General features: G+C 40.5%; 1 protein-coding gene across 4 annotated transcripts in view; it reads left to right on the plus strand.

Moving 5' to 3' along the window:
* Positions 1-23,597, plus strand: part of LOC149238674 (protein argonaute PNH1-like) — a 147,457-nt gene that overhangs the window by 117,296 nt on the left and 6,564 nt on the right. For all 4 annotated transcript variants that reach the window (XM_089373145.1, XM_089373143.1, XM_089373144.1 and 1 more), the window contains 5 exons: positions 13,228-13,290; positions 13,401-13,464; positions 13,562-13,700; positions 13,826-13,899; positions 14,024-14,118. In XM_089373145.1, the coding sequence (XP_089229271.1) occupies positions 13,228-13,290; positions 13,401-13,464; positions 13,562-13,700; positions 13,826-13,899; positions 14,024-14,118 (435 nt within the window). The remainder of the gene's footprint in view (positions 1-13,227; positions 13,291-13,400; positions 13,465-13,561; positions 13,701-13,825; positions 13,900-14,023; positions 14,119-23,597) is intronic.

The raw sequence follows: 23,597 nt of genomic DNA on the forward strand, positions 1-23,597 counted from the left end.
CTGAAATTCCTTCATCCATCAGCACATCAGTATGCTGATTCAATTCCTCTGTGAGACTATCAGTTAGTCCCTTTTCCACATCATCTGTTTGGAAAATCTTCCCCTGTTCTGTGTCTTTCAGCAACTTTCCCTGAACATAGATCCTCTGCTTTTCCAACTCTCTCTTCTGAAGATCTAACTTCAGATACAACTGAACAATCTCACCTGGAGTAGAACTCGGAAATTTTACACAACTTTCCATACCTTCATTTTCTGTTGACCAATCATCACATTCCTTCTCTGAAAGGAATCCTCTACCAGACTTTACCTCAAGAACTTCATTGTCCTTTGTGACAGTTCCATCAGACTGCTCACCATCTATCGCACATCCTGCAAACATACATGAATTGTGAGAAAATTTACAAGGCTTCATAGCCTTACCTGTTTCTCTCATCATTACCTCTTCAGATGCTTCTGAACTATCCCAATAGTTCATGAGATCTTCCTCATTGATCTCTTCACCCAGAATTTCGCCATGTTCCGGGCCACAAATGGAAACATCCATTTTCAACTCAGCCTCTCTGAGTTCTCTACAACTCAACATCTGCTCGAGCTTCCTCAGCTCCTCCATCAACTGTATGTTTACCTGCTTTTCTCTTCTTGCATGCAACTTCTGCCACTTTACCTTCTTTCTCATGGTCCAACCATGCGTCTGGTTTCTCACATTTTCCTGCAACAACTCCATTAACAATTCAAGCTGAATTGCTATTTTGGCCTTCTCCCACTCGTACTCTTCATCAGATTTCTGAAAATGACTATCAACAGTCATCTTCCCCTCCTTTGTGAACTGCATCTGTTCACGTGTGGACTTCATTTAATCCACTTCTCAGCAATCCTTCCCACAAGTTCAACTCCTGCGCTTGGCTTCTGTTTGTTTTCGAACCAATCTCTGACAACCTCTTGCTACAAATTGCATTTCTGCAAATCTATTCCAGCAATTTTTATGCTTTCTCTGCACGATTCTCCATTCTCCCAGCTGTATTCTAATTTGCTTGACTGTTCTGATATTCCCTGTCTGCATGCACATCTGCTGTCATAATTTATCTCTGCACTTATCGCCTGCAAATTTTCAATCACTCATACATCCCATATCGAATTTTACAGAATTCTATTCTGTTCGAATGCATAATAATGCACCTGCAACTAAGCTCAATCCACCGAATCTCAAACAACAGTCTTCAATATACATATAAATCAATATTCTTTACTGTTAAAATGCCGAACTACCAGAAATAAAACCTCTGTTTCTCTTAACATCAAACTGGGTTTTTCCTTGTTCCATCTTGGCGCAGCCCACTGCATTCCATTTCCAACGCATAAAAGGTAACACCCATCGGTTTCAACAAAACAGAAAACAATTTTCTCAACTGCGTTAGTGTTGTTGCAATTAACCCATAAACACAACCATTTCTCATTGAATCAACCGATACATTTTGTTTACATCTGTCACAACATAAAAAAAATATCAATCCGTGAACCGCTCTAATATTACACGTCTAGACAACGCTTTCCACACATGTAATTTTTTTAACACCACTTCTCAAACATCTGTAGTTTTGCGGTTTTGTATCTTTGCTGGCCTGGAACACGTGGTACCAAACTTCGGCGTCCATTAACTTGGAATCCTGCGCGCTTCCTCAATCTAATTGCTGGAATTTGTTGTCCGCCACTATTGAGTACTCCGTCTATTCTATCGCCACCGATCACTCCTTGCTGCACAGCAGTTCCAATCAATTAATTAAAACCACAACTGACACTCAACAGCTTCCAAGATTGGTTGCGAGATTTTAGGGATCATGAAACCACAGTTCGAGCTGATTAGAGAATTGACAACGGATAAGTCTGCATGTCATTAACACGAGTCATATACATTCCATTCAGATCGCCGAGCCATCATAACACGTTGGCGCAAATACTATTTGTTTTTTTCATAACCAGTGATGCAACAGAGTTTAGCTTTGGCGTCCTTTCCCAAAGGACGATCTCCAGTTTTCAACACTTCTCAATAAACTTTCATACAGAGCCGGGCTCTGATACCACCTGATGCAGCCCAGCCACTCCAGGGCGCTCTTCCAGGATCTTTCCTACGCAACTCGAGCTCTTCAAGAAATTCTTACAAGCAACATACTGAGAAGGTCACACCAAATTCTCCCCTCAACGCTGGTTACTGGCTGGCCCTCATTCAAAACAAAGATGCAATCAACATCTATAATCTGCCTTATTTTAACCGAATTATGAATTGACATCTATGATGCTGCTCCCGGATAGTCGCAAGAGCTTAACCAGCAACAGCTCACGGCTTATAACATACATATATATATGCTCCGTTATATATGTCTACGCATCCTCTTGGTGTGAAGGCGTAACGGCGGTGGCCACTTGGCGGATTCAATGCTATAAAACAAATACTTTTTAATATACGGTGCTTTCATTACCAACAAGGCTCGTTAATACATCCTCCTTACCCGAGATAACGGATTTACCATATGCTGACCCGTTTATAAAGACCTCACACCGGCTGTATGCGTTGAGTTTCAGTCATAAGTGCAGGCTTTTAAATCCTGGACCGCAACCACGTATATGTTAAAGTCGATGCCAATCGCAATTATGCCTCTGCTCTTGATGTGTGGTTAATTACATAAACCGGCGATCGCAATATCTTCTATGCTGGACCCGATACCCTTATTATCGACACAATCGTTCCCTTTGCTGTCTCGGCGATAGACACGAATATATATCTTTGCTGTCTTTTGATTACGCTGTACACAGGTTGTATGAACAGGTCTCCATGCCACGGGTTTGGTCTTAGGTCACAGTTTATATATTTCGGCTTCCAAATTCAGAGTTCACTCTTTTACCGTATCTCTGTTCGCTTGTAAAGCGCCTTCCATATGGTTTCAACTGTATTCTGGACGCCTATAAGGTCTCTGACCGGTAATGTTCAGCACTCCATTATGAATCTTTAACGCTGCTACAGCTACAACGCTTCACGCCATAATCAGAATATATATCCACAATCATAAAACGCTATACCCAGAATACATATACACCACAATAAATTAAGGTTCAACCCATTATAAACGAGCATGAAAGGGAAGAGCCTTAATGATCAATATACAGGATCATAGCGCATAGGAAAATAAGAGCCATCAGCACCTCATTCAAATTTAAGCTGTATAACATCAATTTTTACCATCAAACACACTCATCTCAGAATTCATTAAGGCAACCAAGTTCATTCATGACTGAATTCACATATTCATATTTACATAAACAAGTATACACATATATGGCCAGATATGCAAATCTATGGCCCTCTTACAAACTGCCCGAAGGCTGAGAACACTTCCTTACTTCTCACACTCACTCCTCACACTTTTTCCTCTCAAAAACCCATTCCTATTTACACACTGAACTAATTAAATGCTCAATCCCCTTAATATCTCCACACCACTAGAATATCTCAACAACCCTATTATCTAGAATCTTATCCCTTCATATCCTTAACCAATTCTCTCATATCCTCTTAATTAATAAAAGGATATTTACAAAATCCTCACCTTCTCCTATTTTAATAACAAATTAATTAATAAAATATTAAAATTGTCACACCCCCTTTATCACATATTTACAAATGAAAAAATGGTCTTGATGCTCCTGCATCAGGATACCTCTTCATTAATAGCTTTGAGTTGATCTCTTAATTGAGATATTCTTTCGAAGTATGATGCCACAATATCATTCTTTGTCATCTTAACATCACAAAGCCGATTCCTTAAACTTATAGATTGACTAGTGTTGTTGATGGTATATAATCCAATGAGTGCATCATACATTTTCTTAGAAGATTTGTGATCAACAATATAAGGAATTAGATGATTTCTAACAGATTCTACAATGATGTTCATAGCCAAGATGTCATTTTCTTGGAACTTGTCTTTTCTTTCTTGATCAGCTGGTTCAATAACTCTTCCTTTCACTATACCCAAGACCTTATGCCTTGCAAGAACAAGGTCAACTCTAGGCTTCCGTGCTCTGAAGTTTGTAGCTCCTTCAAGCATTTTATCTGTCTTTATGAAGGAATTCATGATGAAGATGATCAATCAAGACAAAAGATGTAGGATTTCAATGCACTTCAAGGTGATCTCTATGCTCTTATCATTGATCAAAGCTCTAATTCCATGTTGATTTTCTAATTGTGTAATGTCCCAAACAGGATATTTTGCTTGATTTGCAGAAATCGGACTCAACCCAAATTTCGCCATTAAATTATCATTCATTTAACACAAGATCTCCATGTAAAATAAAACAAACAGAGCACTGCAATCCAATGACACAATGAACAGGGAATTCTCAGCTTTTATTATAATGGATTAACTGGAGTTACATGCATATACAACCAAAATAGTTGAGACGAATGCTGGCTACCAAGATAATGTACTGCGTTGCATTGGCCTCCAACACTGAACTGAACTTCCACTTCTAAGCTCTCCTGTGAATTCTGGATGAATTCACTAAGGGGAGATGGGTGCTCGCCCAATCTCACTAAATCATCTGAGGGTTTCCGTCCCGGGGCTACCAAGGAAGTAGAGAACCGAGTTCCCAACCTCTCATATAAGAAGAAATATCAAATCTAAAATGTCCTCAAATGGCCTCGTCCTCCTCTTTTATAGATCTGATCGACCCCTTTAGAACCTCCTATTTTATTAAATTTTTATCATGGAGCACTAAGGTAATGTGTCAAGTATTCCTCCCGGAATGCCACCTTAAGCGTAATTAATTGAGTCAGGCCCAATAATAACTTTGTTTTTAAAAATTTGTAGGAGTGCACCGAAACAAAAGGCAAATTGTGCGGATAATGGAATATATCAAGCGAATGCCATCGAACCTCATAGAAACTCCTCAAAACCCCTCCAAAAGTCCTTGGGCCCGCTGATGACACCAACCTGCACCTGTGACTTGTTTGCCCCTAACTCTGAAAGTCCATCCTAACCATGTCATAAGGAACACCAGAAAAAGGAACATTAGAAATCCTCCCACCCTAAGATTGCTTGCCCTCAAGCAATCCAAACCCGTGGACCAATTTGGTGGCCCAACACAATTGAGACCCAATGCTCAAATCCCATACGAACCATTGGGTGATGCTCTGCCTCTGTATCAACCCACCATGAACGGACCCCTCATTACCCCAATCCCAAACTAATCTCTAATTGAACTTGTCATCAGCGAATCCTCCTGGATCCCAATGCCACCAAGAACAAGTATGAAGGCTCCATGGCTCCTGCTGTGCTTTAACTCCAACCATGAATGTTGCTCCATCCACCGCGTACCAACTCATCACCTCTCTCCAATCCTTGGCATAGACCAATGTCAATCTCACCATGCTAATGCTGTGGTGAAATACTGATGAGTGGCCAACCTACATCCTGCTGCCAACTGAAGCATGTAATATCCCTCATCTCTAAGGGCTCTTGCAGTACAATGCTTATGACTAAAAATGATACTCCATCAATAGGGTACTAACTCATGACCTCTCGACAATCCAATGCATGGACACCTTTGTAAGGAACAAGTCTACTAGGCTGATATGGGTCCCTGCTCAACTAATGATGCTTTATCTGGTCAATTAACCAGATCTATCTAAGGAAACCTGCCCCTCTCACTATAATAGGCGAAAGTGGGCAAGATGTGCTACAAGCCTTGTCTATGTACTCTTGGAGAGGGTCGCGTCCTGAAAATACTACAACTCTATTGGTTGCCACTGCACCTACCTGCACCGCGTCAATGGGTAGGCCTAAAGATGGATGCACCACCATCTCCAACAACTACTCCCTCTTCTGATCGGGAACTCCACGCTCCTGCCGTCTATTAGCCTCCTGCAAAACTACCCTGTCAGCGTCCAACACCTCCTGAGGACAAGTGTCTGCAAATATTGCCACATTGCAAGTTTTTTCTGCATTTGTCTGCTCCTCATCAATGGCTGACCCCAAGGGTGGCTGCTCATCTTCCACCATCATAGGCTCAATATGAACCTCCAATTGGCTCTCCCCAGAAGGCTCATCATGCATACTATGCACATCATCCTCCTCAACTGACTCATGCTACACCATATGCTGCTCATGCTAAATCACCACTAGTGACTCATCATCTTGAATGTCTCCCATAGGGTCCACTGACTGCTCATCATATAAATATGCCTGCTGTCAATGACTCTACATGACTCATACTCCTCGGAGGCATCGTCGTATGAACCCATGGACTCGTCCAAAGAGGAATCCTCGCCCTGAGGCCAAAAGGAATCTCCACCTGCTCTACCTCTGTCATCTCCTTAGTTTCACTCAAGCATGAGTGGTCAGGTCTCAAAGGTCCCCTGTAGATGAAGCAAAGTCCCTTCCTCCTTAGCTCATTCTTGCTGCATGATCCCCCAAACCTGAACAACTCCTCCTTGGTTAACTGTCCCTGAACAACCTAATGTTCTGCTCAACCAACCTCTTGGCTAGTTCATAAGCAGCAGGTGAGACCAACTATTCTCTCTTCCAAACGAATAGCAATTGAGGCTGCAACTCCCAACAAATGGCATCACGACCTCTCATACATGATGACAAGATGGACTGCATGTGTGCTATGACTGTGTCAGATGATGTTTCCTAATGTTGAAGAAGCATCAGAACATCTGCAGGAAAAGATCATCACACTCAAAATCAAACATGACTTCATATGTTCTGACCATGGCCATGACTTCTAAAATCTCAAGCTTCTTCCCAAAGGTAAACCCTGCATTGTTGTTCAAGTCTACTATCAGTGTGAAAACTCTCCTCATAACATCATCATTGTAAGGAGCTATAGGGGTGGTTAGTCTCATGATGTTACTGAGACAAGATGCAACTAGAAGTCTAACCTCTTCACAAGGTTTGTCCAAGAACTTGTGTTGTATGAGAGCAAGCATAGCTGGTTTTAGAGCCCAAATTAGTTTCTTCCCTTCTGAATGGCTCACTTTGGAAAGGAGGGCATCTAGTTCATCAAGTTTGAAAAGAACTTTCCATGTGACCCTCACGTGCTTCAAATCTGTCCCAAGAGCAAAAATCTTGTGTCCTATTTCTTGCCCTTTATACGAATCTTTTGGCGGTTCTTCCTAAAGGAGCGCGTGGTTACCTCTTGAAAAATATCTACTGTTCAGTCTTGGTTACCTCTTGAAAAATGTCTACTGTTCAGTCTTGTTTTCTGGTCCACATTGCAGTTTACAAAGGTATTTATTGTGTTGATTTATGAGGTGTTTCAAGAACTCCATGATTTAACAACATATACAAGGCTAACAACTGTAGACTCTTTCTACCACTAAACCCTAGCAACAACAACTTTGTTCATCAAACAACTCAATAAGCATTGCTCAAACAACACAACATCATCTTGAGACACTACAACGCTTCAATCTGACTGTTATAGCAGCATTCACACTTGATCAAATATCCTGACCTCACAAGATTTCATACTCAGTCATTTCAACAATATACATTATTCAGACAAGCTAATGGTCTCAACAACATAAAGACTCAGCTTTGTGATATTCATCTTTGGGAATAAGGAGCATTTCAACACACAGAGACTTCAATTATGATAATTCAAACAACAGGACCCCTTTCAAGACGAAAAACAAAGATTAGAAAAGAGTAGAGGGACATGTGTTGTTCCAGCGTGTTTGACCAACATTAATAATGTGAACTCGTTCAGGTTAAAGATAACGATCCTCCCACGTACAACAGTGAACAATATATCAACCTTCCATGTTTAAAGATACACCCCAGGAATTGGCCTACAGAAATGGAGATGACAACATCTTCTTTCCTGGAATGGAACTCGGTCTAGCAATTCTGGAAAAATTCGTCCCACAGAAATAAACTCAGCTACACTGTCCAATTCACACAACAAATAATTTTCCGTTTAAACATACCGATAACCATTGCACCGCTTGATCCTCGATCTATTTCCTGCGGCCCTAACTCTCACATCCAACAAAAAAAATAAACCACGACTTGTCTGGACGATGTCTGCTCCACCCACTAAATAAAAACACATATTTTGAGGGGGTACATTATCCAATAATGCACTGTATACACAGTAGGGAAACTCGATCAAGACTATCGATTCAAAGATTGATATCTGTCCCTTCAGAGATGATTGAATGCGATCTTTGAAAATGAAATCGGCTCTGCCTCCAATAAAATTCGATCACTTCTTAGCGTGTCATGCCAAGCGACTTCATCAAGAAATTGGCTTCACTGATGTGATTCGACAACTTTCGCCCTTGCAATAAAGCAACAGTCCAGTTTTGCAAGCAATTAGATGCCGGCCCACTTCTTTTGCTGCTACGGATTCAGACATAAATTCGGCTGCTACAGGATCAATTCAACATGGATCACGTCAATCCACCCTGGAACACATCCTGGTATAATGAAAATTTATGTCCAGGAGATCCTGCTCGGCCAAGTCGAAGGAATCATGCAAATTAAATTCACCGAACATAGAGATATCCCTCGGCATCAAGGATTGAGGCTTAATAACTCGCCTTTGTGACCATACAATTCGTCGGCAGAGGAAACCTCAAATTCATCTTGTATTCAGCGGATGCAATGGAGCAATGGCTTACGAAGAATCATGAACGCGACCCTCTGATATGATAAAAATCGGTCTAAGAGAAATGCAAGCTCGGCCCTCGATCTGGCAGCAGATATAATATCATCCTTCTACTGTAAATTATGATTGGAAACCCTCCTTTTGGAGAAAATATGTCAGCCTGAAACTGAAAAGATTGCATGCTTTTGCTATTGGAAATTTAATACGCCCCTTCCCACACAATAGTTTCACGGCATTGGTTTTACAGAGGAATGCGACCCTTTTAAATGTCTCCGCACTTTGAAATTTTGATGCGGCCCCTCTTAAATTTTCAGTTTGGCCTTTAAATTTTACTACGGTCTCTTTCAAAATAATGACACGGCTCCCTTTTTTTTCATTAATTTTGCTCCACGACTTTTCAATAACACTTGCTTTCGGGCCAAAAATTAGAGTCTGAATCCCTTAATGAAAACTTAAGCTTAGCTAATATGTCAAATGATTATTAACCAGTAGACAAATTCAAGAAAATTTGGCTAGCATTTTGTAGCAGAAAATTTGTAGAATGTTTTGGTGAAATTTATTTCACACATCAAAATTAGGGCTTCGATAAATAGAGGGATTTGATCTTGCTTTATCTGGAAATAATTTTTTTCGGCACCTCTAATATATAAACACTTGAACAATCTGCAATTAAAACCCTCAGGTTGGCAGGAACACCAGCTTTGATACCATTGTGATGTCCTGCCAACCAGCTTTGATACCATTGTGATGTCCCAAACAGGATATTTTGCCTAATTTGGAGAAATCTATCTCAACCCAAATTTCACTATTAAATTATCATTCATTTAACAAAAGATTGCTATGTAAAATAAAAAAACAAAGCATTGCAATCCAATGACACAATGAACAAGAAGTTCTTAGCTTTTATTATAATGGATAAACTGGGGTTACATGCATATGCAACCAAAATAGTTGAGATGAATGCTAGCCTCCAAGATAATCTGTTGCATTGCACCGGCCTCCAAAACTGAATTGCCACTGCCAAGCTCTCCTGTGAATTCTGGATGAATTCACCAAGGGGAGATGGGTGCTCACCCAATCTCACTAAATCCCCCAAGGGTTTCTGTCCTGGGCTACCAAGGAAGTAGAGAACCGAGTTCCTAACCTCTCATACGAGAAGAAATATCAAATCCAAAATGTCCTCCAATGGCATCCTCCTCCTCTTTTATAGATTTGATGGACCCCTCTAGAACCTCCTATTTTATTATTATTTTAATCATGGAGCACTTTTCCCTCTTTTATTTCAATTAAAATATTCTTTTTAATGCAGGAAAAGGGTAAATTGGCCACCATGTTTCCTCAGGGCATTGAAACTCATATCTAACCATCCCATCCTGTAGATCTTGAAGTTCTGGTTCCAATAAGTTATTACACTAAGGTGTTTTGTCAAGTATTCCCCCTGGAATGCCACCTTAAGCATAATTAATTGAGTCAAGCCCAATAATAAGTTTGTTTTTCGAAAGTTGTCAGAGTGCACTGAAACGAAAGGAAAACTGCGCAGATGATGGAATATACCAAGCGAATGCCATTGTACCTCATAGAAACTCCTCAAAACTCCTCCAAAAGCCGTTGGGCTCACTGATGACACCACCCTGCTACTGTGACCTATATGCCCCCAATTCTGAATGTCCATCCTAACCATGTCATAAGGAACATTAGGCAAAGGAACATTACAAGTTACAAACCAGACTAGAACAATTTTCAAACTGATAACTACTTCCAATGATACAATTTAACTTCTTTTAGAGCATTCCAATCATTAAGCAGTTATACATGAAAATTTCAATCATAAAATTCAGTAGAGCAGTAGATATCACAATGAAACAATGAGACAAGAGACACCAACAATTTACATTGGGAAAACCCCACTCCAAGGGGAAAACCCCAGTAACCTTTCCTTATGAGAGAGAATTCAATTCATCAATTGTACATCAAAATATTCCGATCAAAATGCCAACCTTTGACTTTAATAAATGCCATGTCAAACCAGTCAAAAGAGATAGAATAAGTCAATGTTTTGTTCACAGTCAAAGTTTGCACAAGGGACGAAATTTTGGCTTGAGGTAGTTGGTCAAATGGCCGAAATTTGGTCTTGCAAATCGACAGAAAGTTCGGTCAAACTTTAGAGTTTGTCCTATGCTCAGACCTTGGTGAAAGGCTCGAAAGAGAGAAAAAAAATTGGTCAACGAATAGTCAACGATCTCGAGAATATTTGGCCGCCAATCACAGTTTATGATTCGGTCTGACGAATGCCAATTTATGTGTGACAAGAGATGGGTTTTGACCTTGGGGTCAAACCCCTTCAAGTGGTGGGGTCGACTTGTCAAGTTGAGGCCGACATGGACAACAAGAAAAGAAATCATTTCTCTTTTGATTTTGACAATGAAAATATCGACCACAACAACCATTTTTGAACAGTTCTAGATGGGCAGAGAGAAGGGTACACCTTAACTGTGATGCTACCTCGCAAACTTAGTCAAGCTCCTGGAGTTCTATCTAGAGCTTCATTCCTTCATCCTTGGATGGTAGGAGAGAAAGGTTACTTTGCTCATATGCCCCCCTAGGTTCATGCAGTTGAAGTACTTCATGGCACTATAGGACTTCGATAGTGAGATGGTTTCTCTATTGCTTCCCTCACCCTCAATTATTAGGACTAGGAGGCCTGGACATCATCTACGACTCTCTTGTCTTGTCTAGCATGGAGAGCTCCAGCCTTGGATCCTCCCTCTATATCTTTGCACCTATAACACTATTGCACGTTTTAGGTTTCCTTTTAGAATTAGATATTCACTTAGCTAGATGCTTACTTATGATGTACTATTTTCACTTTTTCTCCTGATTTTTCTCTCAGTATTTATAGGAGTTGCTTCTATACTTCCACATTGTACTCACACTTGACATTTTTTTTTGTCCCATTGATGTAATCTTGTTGTCGTTTATTGGATGGTCATTTATTAGACATTAATATCTTTGCACATATGCCACTATTGTACCTTTTAGGTTTCTTTGATCAGAATTAGAGATTCACTTAGCTAGATTCTTATAATATGTTATTTTCACTTATTTCCTCATTTTGCTCTTATTATTTATAGGAGTTGCTTCTACACTTCAACATTGTACTCGCACTAGACATTGTTTTTGTCCTATTGACCTTATCTTGTGGTCATTTATTGGACTTTAATAAAATTATCTTGTCTTGTCTAATGCACCGCAAAACCTGTAACAAATGAAGCAACAACATCAGGAAGGTCACTACTCTCTTTCTAGGAGAATCTTGGAGCATGAGTAACATCAACATCACCTCCCTCTTCCTTAGAGATTCCAAAAACCCTATCACTAGTTCTCATCACTACTGCCATTAGTTGCAAGCTTGGAATCAATCATTGATTCCACGACCATAGGTTATGAACTTATCCAAGTTTGTTTTCACTATCCTTCTTCAATGCCTAATGCTCCTTTACTTAGGTAGATCCAAATCATAGTGGTCCTTTGTCTTTCTATGGTTTTGCTCAAACCCAAGCATCTCAAAACAAGAGTGCAATGTATAACCACATGAAGAATATAACATGAAATGATCCACTTTGCAAAAATAAAAACAAAGTACAATCCAAATGCACAAGATGACCTAGAAAGATTCATGAATAGCTTAGCATGACACTAGCTATCATGAGTAACATCAATGTCACCTTGCTTTTCCTTAGAGAATCCTACAACCCTATATGCATTCATCCCTACTACCATTTCTTGTGAGATTGGAACTAATCATTGATTCCACCACCATTGGTTATGAACCTATCCAAGTTTTCCTTCATCAATATTCTTCAATGCTAAATGCTCCTTTGCTTTACTTAGGTCTAAGTTGCACGAAACGTGGAAATGTCTGGAAGTTTCTGAAACAGAAATGCCTGGAAATAAGATATGAGAGATGATCATTTACAATGATGAGTGGCTTGTTATTTATAGGCCTTAAGGTGACTTTTCACATAAAGCCATGTCCTTATGTAATACACCTTCTAATAAATAATATACTCAATTCTCTATAGAGAGAGAGAGAGAGAAAACAACAATAAGCATTGAGGGACAGCCTATCTCAATTCCAGTATAGATAACTTCTTTGGGCGAAGAGGATGTTTTCATGGTCTAATTCAACAGTTCCCAAATTTAAGAAGCAAGGTCTTTCAGAATTTGTCGCATGGTCTCTAGTTATAATTGCAAGGGTCGAACATTACGAGTGTGCTTCTTATCCATATCTCGATTCTCAGCTTGCTTTTAGCACAATCTCTCATGAATCTGCTGAATCATACTTCATTCTGTTTTCCAAAGTGGGGGTTTTGGAATCTGGACATTATAATCTACTATTAAGGGCTTTGTGTTATTGAATACTGGTTTTGATAGTATTTGATCCTTATTTAGACATTTTTTTTGTCCTTTTCCCCTAAATAATGAGAAAATTGTTTCATAGCTTGGTGAAGTTTATGTGATCAATTTAAAAAGTTATTGCATATTTCTATATTGCAGAGATCTTTTGCGTTCCTTCTACACTGCAACAGGTCGGAAACCTATGAGGATCATCTTCTACAGGTAATTTGATATTTATTAACTGCTTATAGCCTCATTTCTGCTAGAGATAAATTTTGACAATATGCTATTATTTTGGAAACTTCTAATCTGCATCTCGTACTGTAAAGCAGAGATGGTGTAAGTGAGGGGCAGTTTTACCAAGTCCTGCTGGATGAGTTAGAGGCCATACGCAGGGTGACTTTTTCAAGAGATTTTTTCCTTTTGATCTTAAGCTTGTATGTTACATTACTGCTTCTGTAGTTTTGAACATCTTGCATATTGACAATTTCAGGCTTGCATGTCAATTGACAAGGATTATCAGCCTCCTGTGACTTTTATAGTTGTTCAAAAACGTCATCACACACGTTTATTTGCTCATAATCATCGTGACAGGAATAGTGTTGATAAAAGAAGTGGTAACATATTGCCAGGTATGAAAATTGTATCAGTGTAGTCGTTGCTTTGTAGTGTTTCTATGATCACGTAGTTTTTTCATCTAAATCAAAAAGTTCTTTGCATTTCTTGAGAGTTCTAAAATCTTTCAATGATTGGGCAGGTACTGTTGTTGATTCCACAATTTGTCATCCAACCGAGTTTGATTTCTACCTTTGCAGTCATGCTGGTATTCAGGTATCTTATAAATGTTATTCCTTTAGATGGCAATATCATTTAGTTTCCCTGAATTGTCTTCCAGGTTTTTGCAAAATTCATTACTTATATGATTGCAAGTATAACAAACAAATTTTTTTTTCAGGGAACAAGCAGGCCAGCTCATTATCATGTTTTGTGGGATGATAATAGATTCAGTGCAGATGCTTTACAGTCTTTGACAAATAATCTCTGTTACACGTAGATCTCTCTCTCTCTCTCTCATGCATGCTTGCTTTTGCATTCTCTGTCATACTCATCCTTACACATAGATGCACTAATAATTAATATGCTTTTGTGATTTTAAACATGTGCATGTATATCTGCATATGAGGATAAATTCCTCATCTTTGTTTAGTGTCTCCAATGGCTAATGTGAGAGTCAGAATTTGCGTTGTTTCATCATTTAGGAATTTATGATTTATGAACTTGCCATTGGGCAAGGTACCTTTTTTTGCACAGTTTTAAAGTAAGTTGCTTTTCGAATGGTCAATGAGCACACAATCCCCTTAGATGAGAGCACTTTCTGTTTAATATCTCCATTTTTAGTTTCCTCTATAGAACAGCCAAGATGGATTTTCATGGTATGTGATGGCCATGTCACAGGAGCAGGATTATGTCATCAGGATGGGATCCGACGACATTCGCTTGGCATATTCATCATCATGAGCAGTTTCGCACAACTTGTTTTTGGTTCCGTTGCTTTTTGATAATTCCCGTAAAATGGGGTTATTATTGAGCACAACTTAATTAATCATCTTATGGTGGGATTTTGGGAGAAATATTTGACAAAACACCTTAGTTTAATAGTTTGTTGGAACCGGAACAAGAACATCTATAGGATGGGATGCTGAGAAGTGACTTCCAGTGGCCAAAGAGAGTATGGTGGGTGATTTACCATTTTCCCAGATTAAAAATGACTTTAATTAGTCATTTGATTAAAAGGGGAAAAGATTAATTAAGGGGAAAATGTTGAGAAATCAATGTTCTTATAGATTAGGGTTGATTCCTCTTACTTGATAATTACTTGTGAGAGTTTGTTGGTTTTTATTACTTTATTATGTCTTCTTCATCAAGCAATTACCAAAAACATAAAGTGCATGAAGATCACATGAAACAATGAACACAAGATATAGGCTCCAAGCCGGGGAAAAACCCCACAAAGGGGAAAACTCAAACATCTTCTCTTCTTATAAAATCATATCAAAGTGAGACATCCAAGATCCAAGATTAAGACCTCCACAAGGAACCAAGTCAACCCTCCATTCAGATCTCCTCCAACCAAACCAAGTCAAGAGTCAAAGCTGGTCAACCTTCTTCAAGACAAGAATTTCAGACCTGCAACTTCACAGAGTTGCCCCAGCACCTTCTCAGGAGTTGCCCAAACACCGCCGCAAAAACAGAGTTGCCCCAACACCTTCACAGATTAGAATTTTGGCCTGTAATTCGTAGAGTAACCCTAGCAACTTTGCATGTGGACAAAGATGAGCAAAATTCAAACTTTTTTTCTCTTTTTTCGATTCTTCTCTCTCGCTCAGAAATCGAATTGTGTGTGAGTGATCAAATGAGGTTGAAGTCTCTTCCTTATATAGTTATCCAGGGGGTCGAATAGGGCCTCTTCAAGGCCAACTTGATAAGGTAGGGCCAAAATGACATGTTTTGACTCAAAAATATTTGTTTTTATTGCAATTTGTCCAAATGGGACTTTGACACATGACATTTTGTTTTTGACTCAGTAAACCCTAGAAGCATGAAGAAAATGCTTTGACTAGAAAAAATAATAATAATAAAATTTCATTTTATTGCTTTTGCTTTTTACTTGAAATACATATTGATACAAGTACAAAGATAATTATGAAGACTGGACCTAGTTACATTTTTGAACACTCCCTCTTAACTAGGGAGGTATTCATAATTACGCAACGGGATACAAGGATAATCAAATTGAAATATTCTCATAAGAGTTTGGATTGATAAGCCATGTTTAAGCATCAATATTATAATTGACATTGTCAAATTGTAATATAGTAAGGCGTTGACTAACAAGCAATCAACTTATAAGGCTGAAATCGGCTAGAATTTGAAGTTGGTTTCTTTGTTGTTGTGGAAATTGAGATTATTTTCATTAGAGGGTGAATATGTTTTGAATAAACTATTTTAGGGGACGTGTTTTCTATTACGAGTTATTAGAATCTGCTTTTGGAGGCTGGTTCATTATCATTAGAAGCTAATCTCATAGTTGTACGCTGAATTTCTGGTAACTATATGGAGGCCAAATAATAGAACACGAGTTCATTGTGGAGGGACAAAATCATCTCTTAATTGCCAAACTTAATTCTTGTGGGTCGAGTATATTTCCAGTTAGTTGAAACCGTTTTCTTAAGGTTGATTTGGTGTGATACCTGTTAGTTTTTGTAGCATCGGATGGTGTTCTAGTCGTGACATTGGTCAGAGAGGCTAAGAAACACTAGGACTCCAAAACCCAGAAATCATTTCTGGAATATCCACCTAGAAACAACTCAATTAAGTTAATTAGTTAGCAATTAAAATTTTCCTAAGTCTAACTTAGGAAAAATGATTAATTACCAGGAATTAGTTGAGAAAGGTGAGATTTCTCTAGAAACTCGCACAGATCAACTCAGAAGTGATCTCAGCCATTGATAAGGGTTTAATCGTGGCCGTTGGTGATCCAATTGGAGATCATAAGAGGAGGTCGATGTGGTTGGTGGAGAACACACTTGGAGGACAAGTTACTTTGCAGAGATCAAGTTTCCCACTTGTAGTGATTCAACAAAGAGAAATTCGAGCCAGAAAGGGGACACAGAGACAATGAAGGGCAAAGACAGTGAATTCGGTGGAGGTTTTCTAGTTCCAAAGATTCAGCTACAGGAGGACCGAGTTTTCTCAATGATGTTGTGTAGAGACAACGTAGGTAGCTTTAGTAGCAGAGTTCGATTCAGTTGGAGTGAGGGTCGATTAAGTTGCTAGAAGCTGAGAGATTTTCTGGAGGGGCTAGTGAGCCATTCTCAAAGGCTAAGTTGTGCTAGATGGCTTGATCAAAGCAACTTCCAGGCAATGCACATGAGGGAATATGCAATGTTGGTGCAGACGCTGAGGCAGGGGTTTCGATTAGGCCAGTTGGTGCTAGATTTGGAGTTGGATCAGTGTCGAGGGAGGCAAGATTTGTCTCTCAAATTTTTGTCTAGTTTATCTTGTAGAGGATTGCTAGTTTTGGGCATAAATTCACTACTGCATAATAATAAAAACCCTCAATTGCTGCACCAGTTTTCCCACATTGGGTTTTTCCAAGGACAATTGTCCAAAAATAACAGTGTCATATATTTAAATATTTTGTGTTCGGTCTCCAACATTTGATTTTCCGCAATATTTTTATGTTGAAAATTGCAATTGGGATTTTATTCATTGTTTGTTGTAGCAAATAAACTACTTAATTAATCAGTGAGAAGAATAATTTCCAGTTGCTGCAATAGTTAAAATTTTCACATTACGAAGATGAAGCACAGTCATTGAATTCAATATTACATTGTAATCATTCCAAACTAACTAATAAAATTGTCCAAAAATACTCGGGCATAAGGCTGAGACATTTCCATATTGTGGACTGAGCGCACACTCTTATAAGAAATATCAGTTGGAGGCAGCGAGTATGGTATTTTTGGGGAAGCCCATTTGTCTTTCAAGGTATAATCAAATGAAGGGTTAACAGCCAAGTAGCAGGTTGATATTATTTCTAGATCAGAGGATTTGAGTTTATTGGAGAGTCTCGCTCATCGTATTTTCAAGGGAGGCTGAGTTGTAGTTGTTGGTGTCATCATTTATCTCCTTAATGGAGCAAAGTTGCTATGCAATGATGATATTATGAGGGGAGTTTTTAGACTGATGGTAGAATCCTTTCGAGACTTGAATAACACCGTGGGTCCTACCTTTGGGAAAAAGCTCAAGACCTTAGAACTAATGGCCATGGTCAGATCATATCACATCATGTTTGATCTAGAGTGTGACGACCTGATTCTTCAAATGTTCCTATGCTTTTTCAACATTAATAAACATCATCCAGACATGGTCAAAACACACATGCAGTCCATTTCGTCTTCATGTATGGGAGGCCATGATACCATTTGCAAGAAGTTGCAGTTTAAGTTGTTGGCCATTTGGAGAAAAGAACAAATAGTCTCACCTATTGCTCATGAACGAGCCGAAAGGTTGGTTAAACAAAACATAAAATGGCGTAGAAAATAGTTGACCAAGGAAGAACTGTTGAATATTTGTGGACCATGCAACAAGAACGAGTTAAGGAGGAAGGTTCTCTGCTTCATGTTCAAAGAACCTTGGGGGCCTACCCACTCATGTTTGAGAGATACCAAGGATATGACAAGGATAGATCAGGAGGAGACTCCTTCTCACTTTCTAGATGAGGATTCTTCTTCTATAGTTGAGTCCATGGGTGTTTATGAGGAATCCTTTGAGGAGAATGGGTAGTCATGTGGAGTTGTTACATCTGTCCAGATATGTGTTCTTGTGTGATGGAGTATGATGAGCAGCAAATTGTCCCCATAAGGGAAGAAGATTAGGGAGAAGACTTGCAAGATAAGCGACTGGTGATTCAGCATGGAGAGCACATAGAGGAGTGTGAGTCATTTGAGGAGGATGATATGCACAATGTGAATGATGAGCCATCTTTTGAGAGCCAATTGGAGGATCATGTTGAGCCCATGATAGAGGAAGATGAATAAATATATTTCAGGTTAGCCATTGTTTAGGGACAAAAAAATGCGTAGGCAACTCGCAGAGTTGTAGTATTTTCAAACACAACATTCTCCAGGAGTACATAGACATGGCTTGCAGCATGGTCGTGTCCATTACAGAGAGAGGCATGGTATTGTAGATGGGTCCTATTGTTTGACATGACGGAGCTGCATGAGTTGAGCATTGTGCAACATAGTGATCTTGTTCCATATACAGGTACCCATGCATCCAATCCCTCCCATAGGATGGACTGGCGAGAGATCATGAGTTGGTATCCTATTGATGGGGTGATACTTTTAGTTAGGGCCATACTGTAGCAGGGACCCTTACATGTGAGGGATACTGCATGTTTCAGTTGGCAGTGAGATGTAGGTCGGCAATTCATCAGGTTTCCAGTAGTGCTAGCCCAACATCAACATAGTGGGGTTGACCTCGGTCTATGCCAAGGGTTGGCTTGCATGAAAATTTCTTTGAAATGAAACAACTAGAAATTATTCTTATAATCGGTTAATTATTTATAAGTTTATTAACTACGACAAACAACGAATGTTTCACACTACAATTTCTTCACCATAAAATTTACTACGGAAGCAAAAATAGGAATTGAGAAATGTTAGCGCGCACACAAAATTGACACTGTTATTTTTGGACAATTGTTCCCGGAAATACCCAATGTGGTAAAATCAGTGCAGTAGTTGAGGGCTTTATTATTATGCCAAAATTCTGTTGAAGTTTCTAACTCTACCAGTTAGAAACCCTCCATGCACTTTATTGATTTATTCCTACCTACTTGTTCTGTTACTTAACATGTTATTTACACTATAAATACTGAAAATAAACACTAGTGCATGCTCAACATATTACAGATCATCAACTAAAGGAAACAAAAACAAGCACACAAAATGATATCACTATTTTTGGACCAATGTCCCTGGAAAAACCAAATACGGGAAAACCGGTGCAGCGATTTGAGGGTTTTCTTATTAAGCAATTTCAGAGTACAATCTGGGTGCCAAATCCGGCTTACCCAACAAAGAATTTCCTTGGCAGTAGTACCTATCAGTCTGAGACAAATGTCCCGGCTGAAACCCCGGATAAACCTTCCGGCAGCTCCTCAACTCCAATCTGCCCCAACAACCCCAGCATCTACCTTTCTAGATTGCGTCAGCCTCTCTTTGCCTAGCGCTGGCCCTACGTCACCTTGAATGGGTTTGCGTCAGCCTCAGGAGGCTCTGCATTAGCTTTCTGGCCCTCTGCGTCAACAACGCTGGCCTCTCTGAAGCACTGCACAACTCCTGGCTGTCTCTGCGTGAGCCCTGGCTGCTACTGTGTCACTCTCTCTGGCTCCTGCGTTGATCTCTCGACACTATCTCTGCCTCTTTGTCTCTCTATACTCAATGCCTCTCAACTACAACTCTAATCACTGATTCTACCTCTCTTAGCAAACCCCGCTCTAGAGAATAGAATGACTGATCATCTGGTTTGTTCTCCAAGTGACCCTCAAGCCTCCTCCTCTTATACTTTTCTCGTTGACAAATCAACAGTCGAGATTAAGTCCCTAATCAATGGATAAGATTAGATCTGGATTGATCCATGACTTTTGGACCATTCTAACACAATTTTATATTGATTCACATTAATATTTTATTTTCCCTAAGTTTAGACTTAGGGACTCCATTAAAAATATTAATTATTTCAATATCTCCTCAAATGTTTAGAATCTTCCCAAACCCTTTCTGGGTATTGGAGATCTCATGTGCCTTAGCCTCTCCACCAATTTTCGTGGCTATAGCACATCCGATGCTACCCCAAATCAACACTCCCTCTTAGCGAGGAATGTGCTCTAGTAATCCTCCTCACTGAGCATTTGGCATTGGTCCTTGTGCTGATGCTAGGCCTGTTGCCCGACATCCTCTGCATTGCTGCATCCCGTATTGCTACCCATGGCCCTGCCACTTCCACTACTGCATCCGTACTGCGACTCTCTCTGCATTTGTGCTGCTGCCCATGGGCCTACCACTGCCACTGCTGCATCTGCAATGCAACCCCTCTCATCATGCTACATCGTGTTGCCCATATTACTACCACTACTAACTGTTGCACTGCAATTCAGTTACTGAGAAGTAAGTAATTGATCTCCCAACTCTGACATCTCCGTCAGGTTAGAAACACTCCTGATGCTGAAACTCCCTTTGTTGCTGACAAGTGCACCCTCTAACCTCTGCGCTACTGTAACAACTCCATGCATCTCGCACTGTTGCACACCTCTTTGTTCTATCCTGCACTTGTTCAACATTTTCGTGCCTCTCGCACTGTCGCAGCCTGCTAGCCTCACGCTGTCCTGGGAATCCTGCACTGTAGCTCCCTCTGTCGCTCCATCTGCATCTGTCTCTACTGACATCGCTAGTACTGCTACTCCTCTTTGGGGCTCCCGTAGCAAGGTCTAATCCAAGAGACTGGGTACCTCGAGGATCCTACCCCTCATCGCCTATAGTCCGCCTGACTACAGCTCGATGTCTCCCCACTTCTTTTGAAGTGGCACATGAGCACTCATGGCACAATCATCGTCTGTCTCCACTTCCTTCTCTGCTCTTGCTGGCGCTGCTTTGGTTTCGGAAGCCTCTCCCTTGCTCTTCTTCCTCTTTTCTTGTTTACCCTTAGATGCTAGGGCAACATCCACCTCCTCCTCCTTGATTCTGATCCCCTTGCTGCTGCTTCCCGTCTTGGTCACCCTCCTGATCTCTTCTTGGCGAAGAGCCGCCCACATTTCCTCCCAATCTGGAAGGGTCGCCCTGCCCAGTATGCTCTAGACAAACACCTCCCAGTCTTCTGAGATTACATTCAGGGCTGTTCTCACCATCAACTTTGGATTTGGTGTGGCCCCTATGGAAGTCAACTGATCTCGGATCTCCTTCAATCAACCGAGGAAGGTGTCGATCTATTCTCCCTTCTACATCTAGTATGACCGCAGCTGATTTTCTAGGAGCATCTTCCTCTGCACGGAAGTATGCTGATACAACTTGGTCAAGGCCTCCCACATCTCCTGTGTCATATTCTTCTGGGCAATATGTGGTACTATATGATCCTTGACCCTATCAAGAATGATACTCTTGGCCCTCGCCATTGCTTCCTCATACCTGTCCTTGTCAGCAGGGTCAACTGGGACCGCTATCGTCTTCAAGGCAAAGTGCTTGACACAATTTCTGTCAAGTAAGGATAAGATTTTGGCCTTCTAGACTGCGAAGTTTGACGCTCCATCCAACCTGTCCTGGTCTCTTACTCCGTGTAGTGCCATGATGCTCTTCTACTTCCCTCCTGGAAGTTCTCGATGTGACTCCCTTTGAGTCTCGATTTCCCTCCTGTAAATCCTTCTGTCGATGTCGAGATGCCCCTTACTCTGATTGTCAATGCAGCCACACCACTGATTCGGATTTCTTGGCTAGAAACCCTTGGTAGCAACTCCCTCCTCTTGGCCTTGCCCTGTCAGGTACTATTCTGAGTATAGTACCTCACCAGCTCCACTCTGCAACTTTCCCACAGCCTCCTAAACCCCAACAACCTGAAGGTGAGAGCTCCTAGGCTCTGCGAAATCCCGGCACCAGCAAACCGACCTCCTCAGCGAACTGCGTCAGCCCTCCTAGCTTCTGTGTGGCTCTGCGTGAGTCTCCCTTTTCCTCCCTTAGCCTCTGCGCTACTTGTTCCTGGCTCACCCTTGATGACGCAGGCACTGCGTCACCCTTCCCTTGTTGTTGCTCTGCTAGAAACAACTTCTATCACTCGGGACAGCTGTTTTCTGCTGCTATTGCTCCGCTAGACTGATGTCGTCATTTCTCCTGTGATCTACAACTACCCTCTGATACCATGTTGAAGTTTCTAAGTCTACCAGTTAGAAACCCTCCATGCACTTTACTGATTTATTCCTACCTACTTGTTCTATTACTTAACAAGTTATTTACATTGTAAATACTGAAAATAAACACTAGTGCATGCTCAACATATTAAGATCATCAATTGAATGAAACAGAAACAAGCACACAAAATGACATCGTTATTTTTGGACCAATGTCCCCGGAAAAACCCAATGCGGGAAAACTGGTGCAACTATCTGAGGGTTTTCTTATTAAGCAATTTCAAAGTACAATCTGGGTGCCAAATCCGGCTTACTCAACAGAGAATTCCTTAGCAGTAGTGCCTCTCAGTCTGAGACAAATGTCCTGACTGAAACCCGAGATAAACCTTCTGACAGCTCCTCAACTCCAATCTGCCCCAGAAACCCCAGCGTTTGCCTTTCTGGACTGTGTCAGCCTCTCTCTGCCCAGCGCTGGTCCTACGTCACCTTGAATGGGTTTGCGTCAGCCTTCTGGTCCTCTGCGTCAGCAATGCTGACCTCTCTGAAGCACTGCACAGCTCTTGGCTGCCTCTGCATGGCCCTGCGTGAGCCCTGGCTGCTACTGTGTCACTCTCTCTGGCTCCTGCGTTGATCTCCCGACACTATCTTTGCTTCTCTGTCTCTTTGTACTCAATGCCCCTCAGCTGCAACTCCGATCACTGATTCTATCTCTCTTAGCAAACCCCGCTCTAGAGAATAGAATGATTGATCATCTGGTGTGTTCTCCAAGTGACCCTCAAGCCTCCTCTTATACTTTTCTTGTTGACAAATCAACGGCCGAGATTAAGTCTCTAATCAATGGCTAAGATTAGATCTGGCTTGATCCATGACTTTTGGACCATTCTAACACAGGTTTATATTGATTCACATTAATATTTTATTTTCCCTAAGTTTAGACTTAGGGACTCCATTAAAAATATTAATTATTTTAATATCTCCTAAACTATTTAGAATCTTCCCAAACCCTTTCTGGGTATTGGAGATCTCATGTGCCTTAGCCTCTCCACCAATTTTTGTGGCTAGA

The sequence above is a fragment of the Pinus tabuliformis genome, chromosome 8 (genome assembly GCF_031772625.1).
Source record: "Pinus tabuliformis cultivar Carrire ecotype Pingquan chromosome 8, CPIR1, whole genome shotgun sequence".
NCBI classification, from domain to species: Eukaryota; Viridiplantae; Streptophyta; class Pinopsida; order Pinales; family Pinaceae; genus Pinus; species Pinus tabuliformis.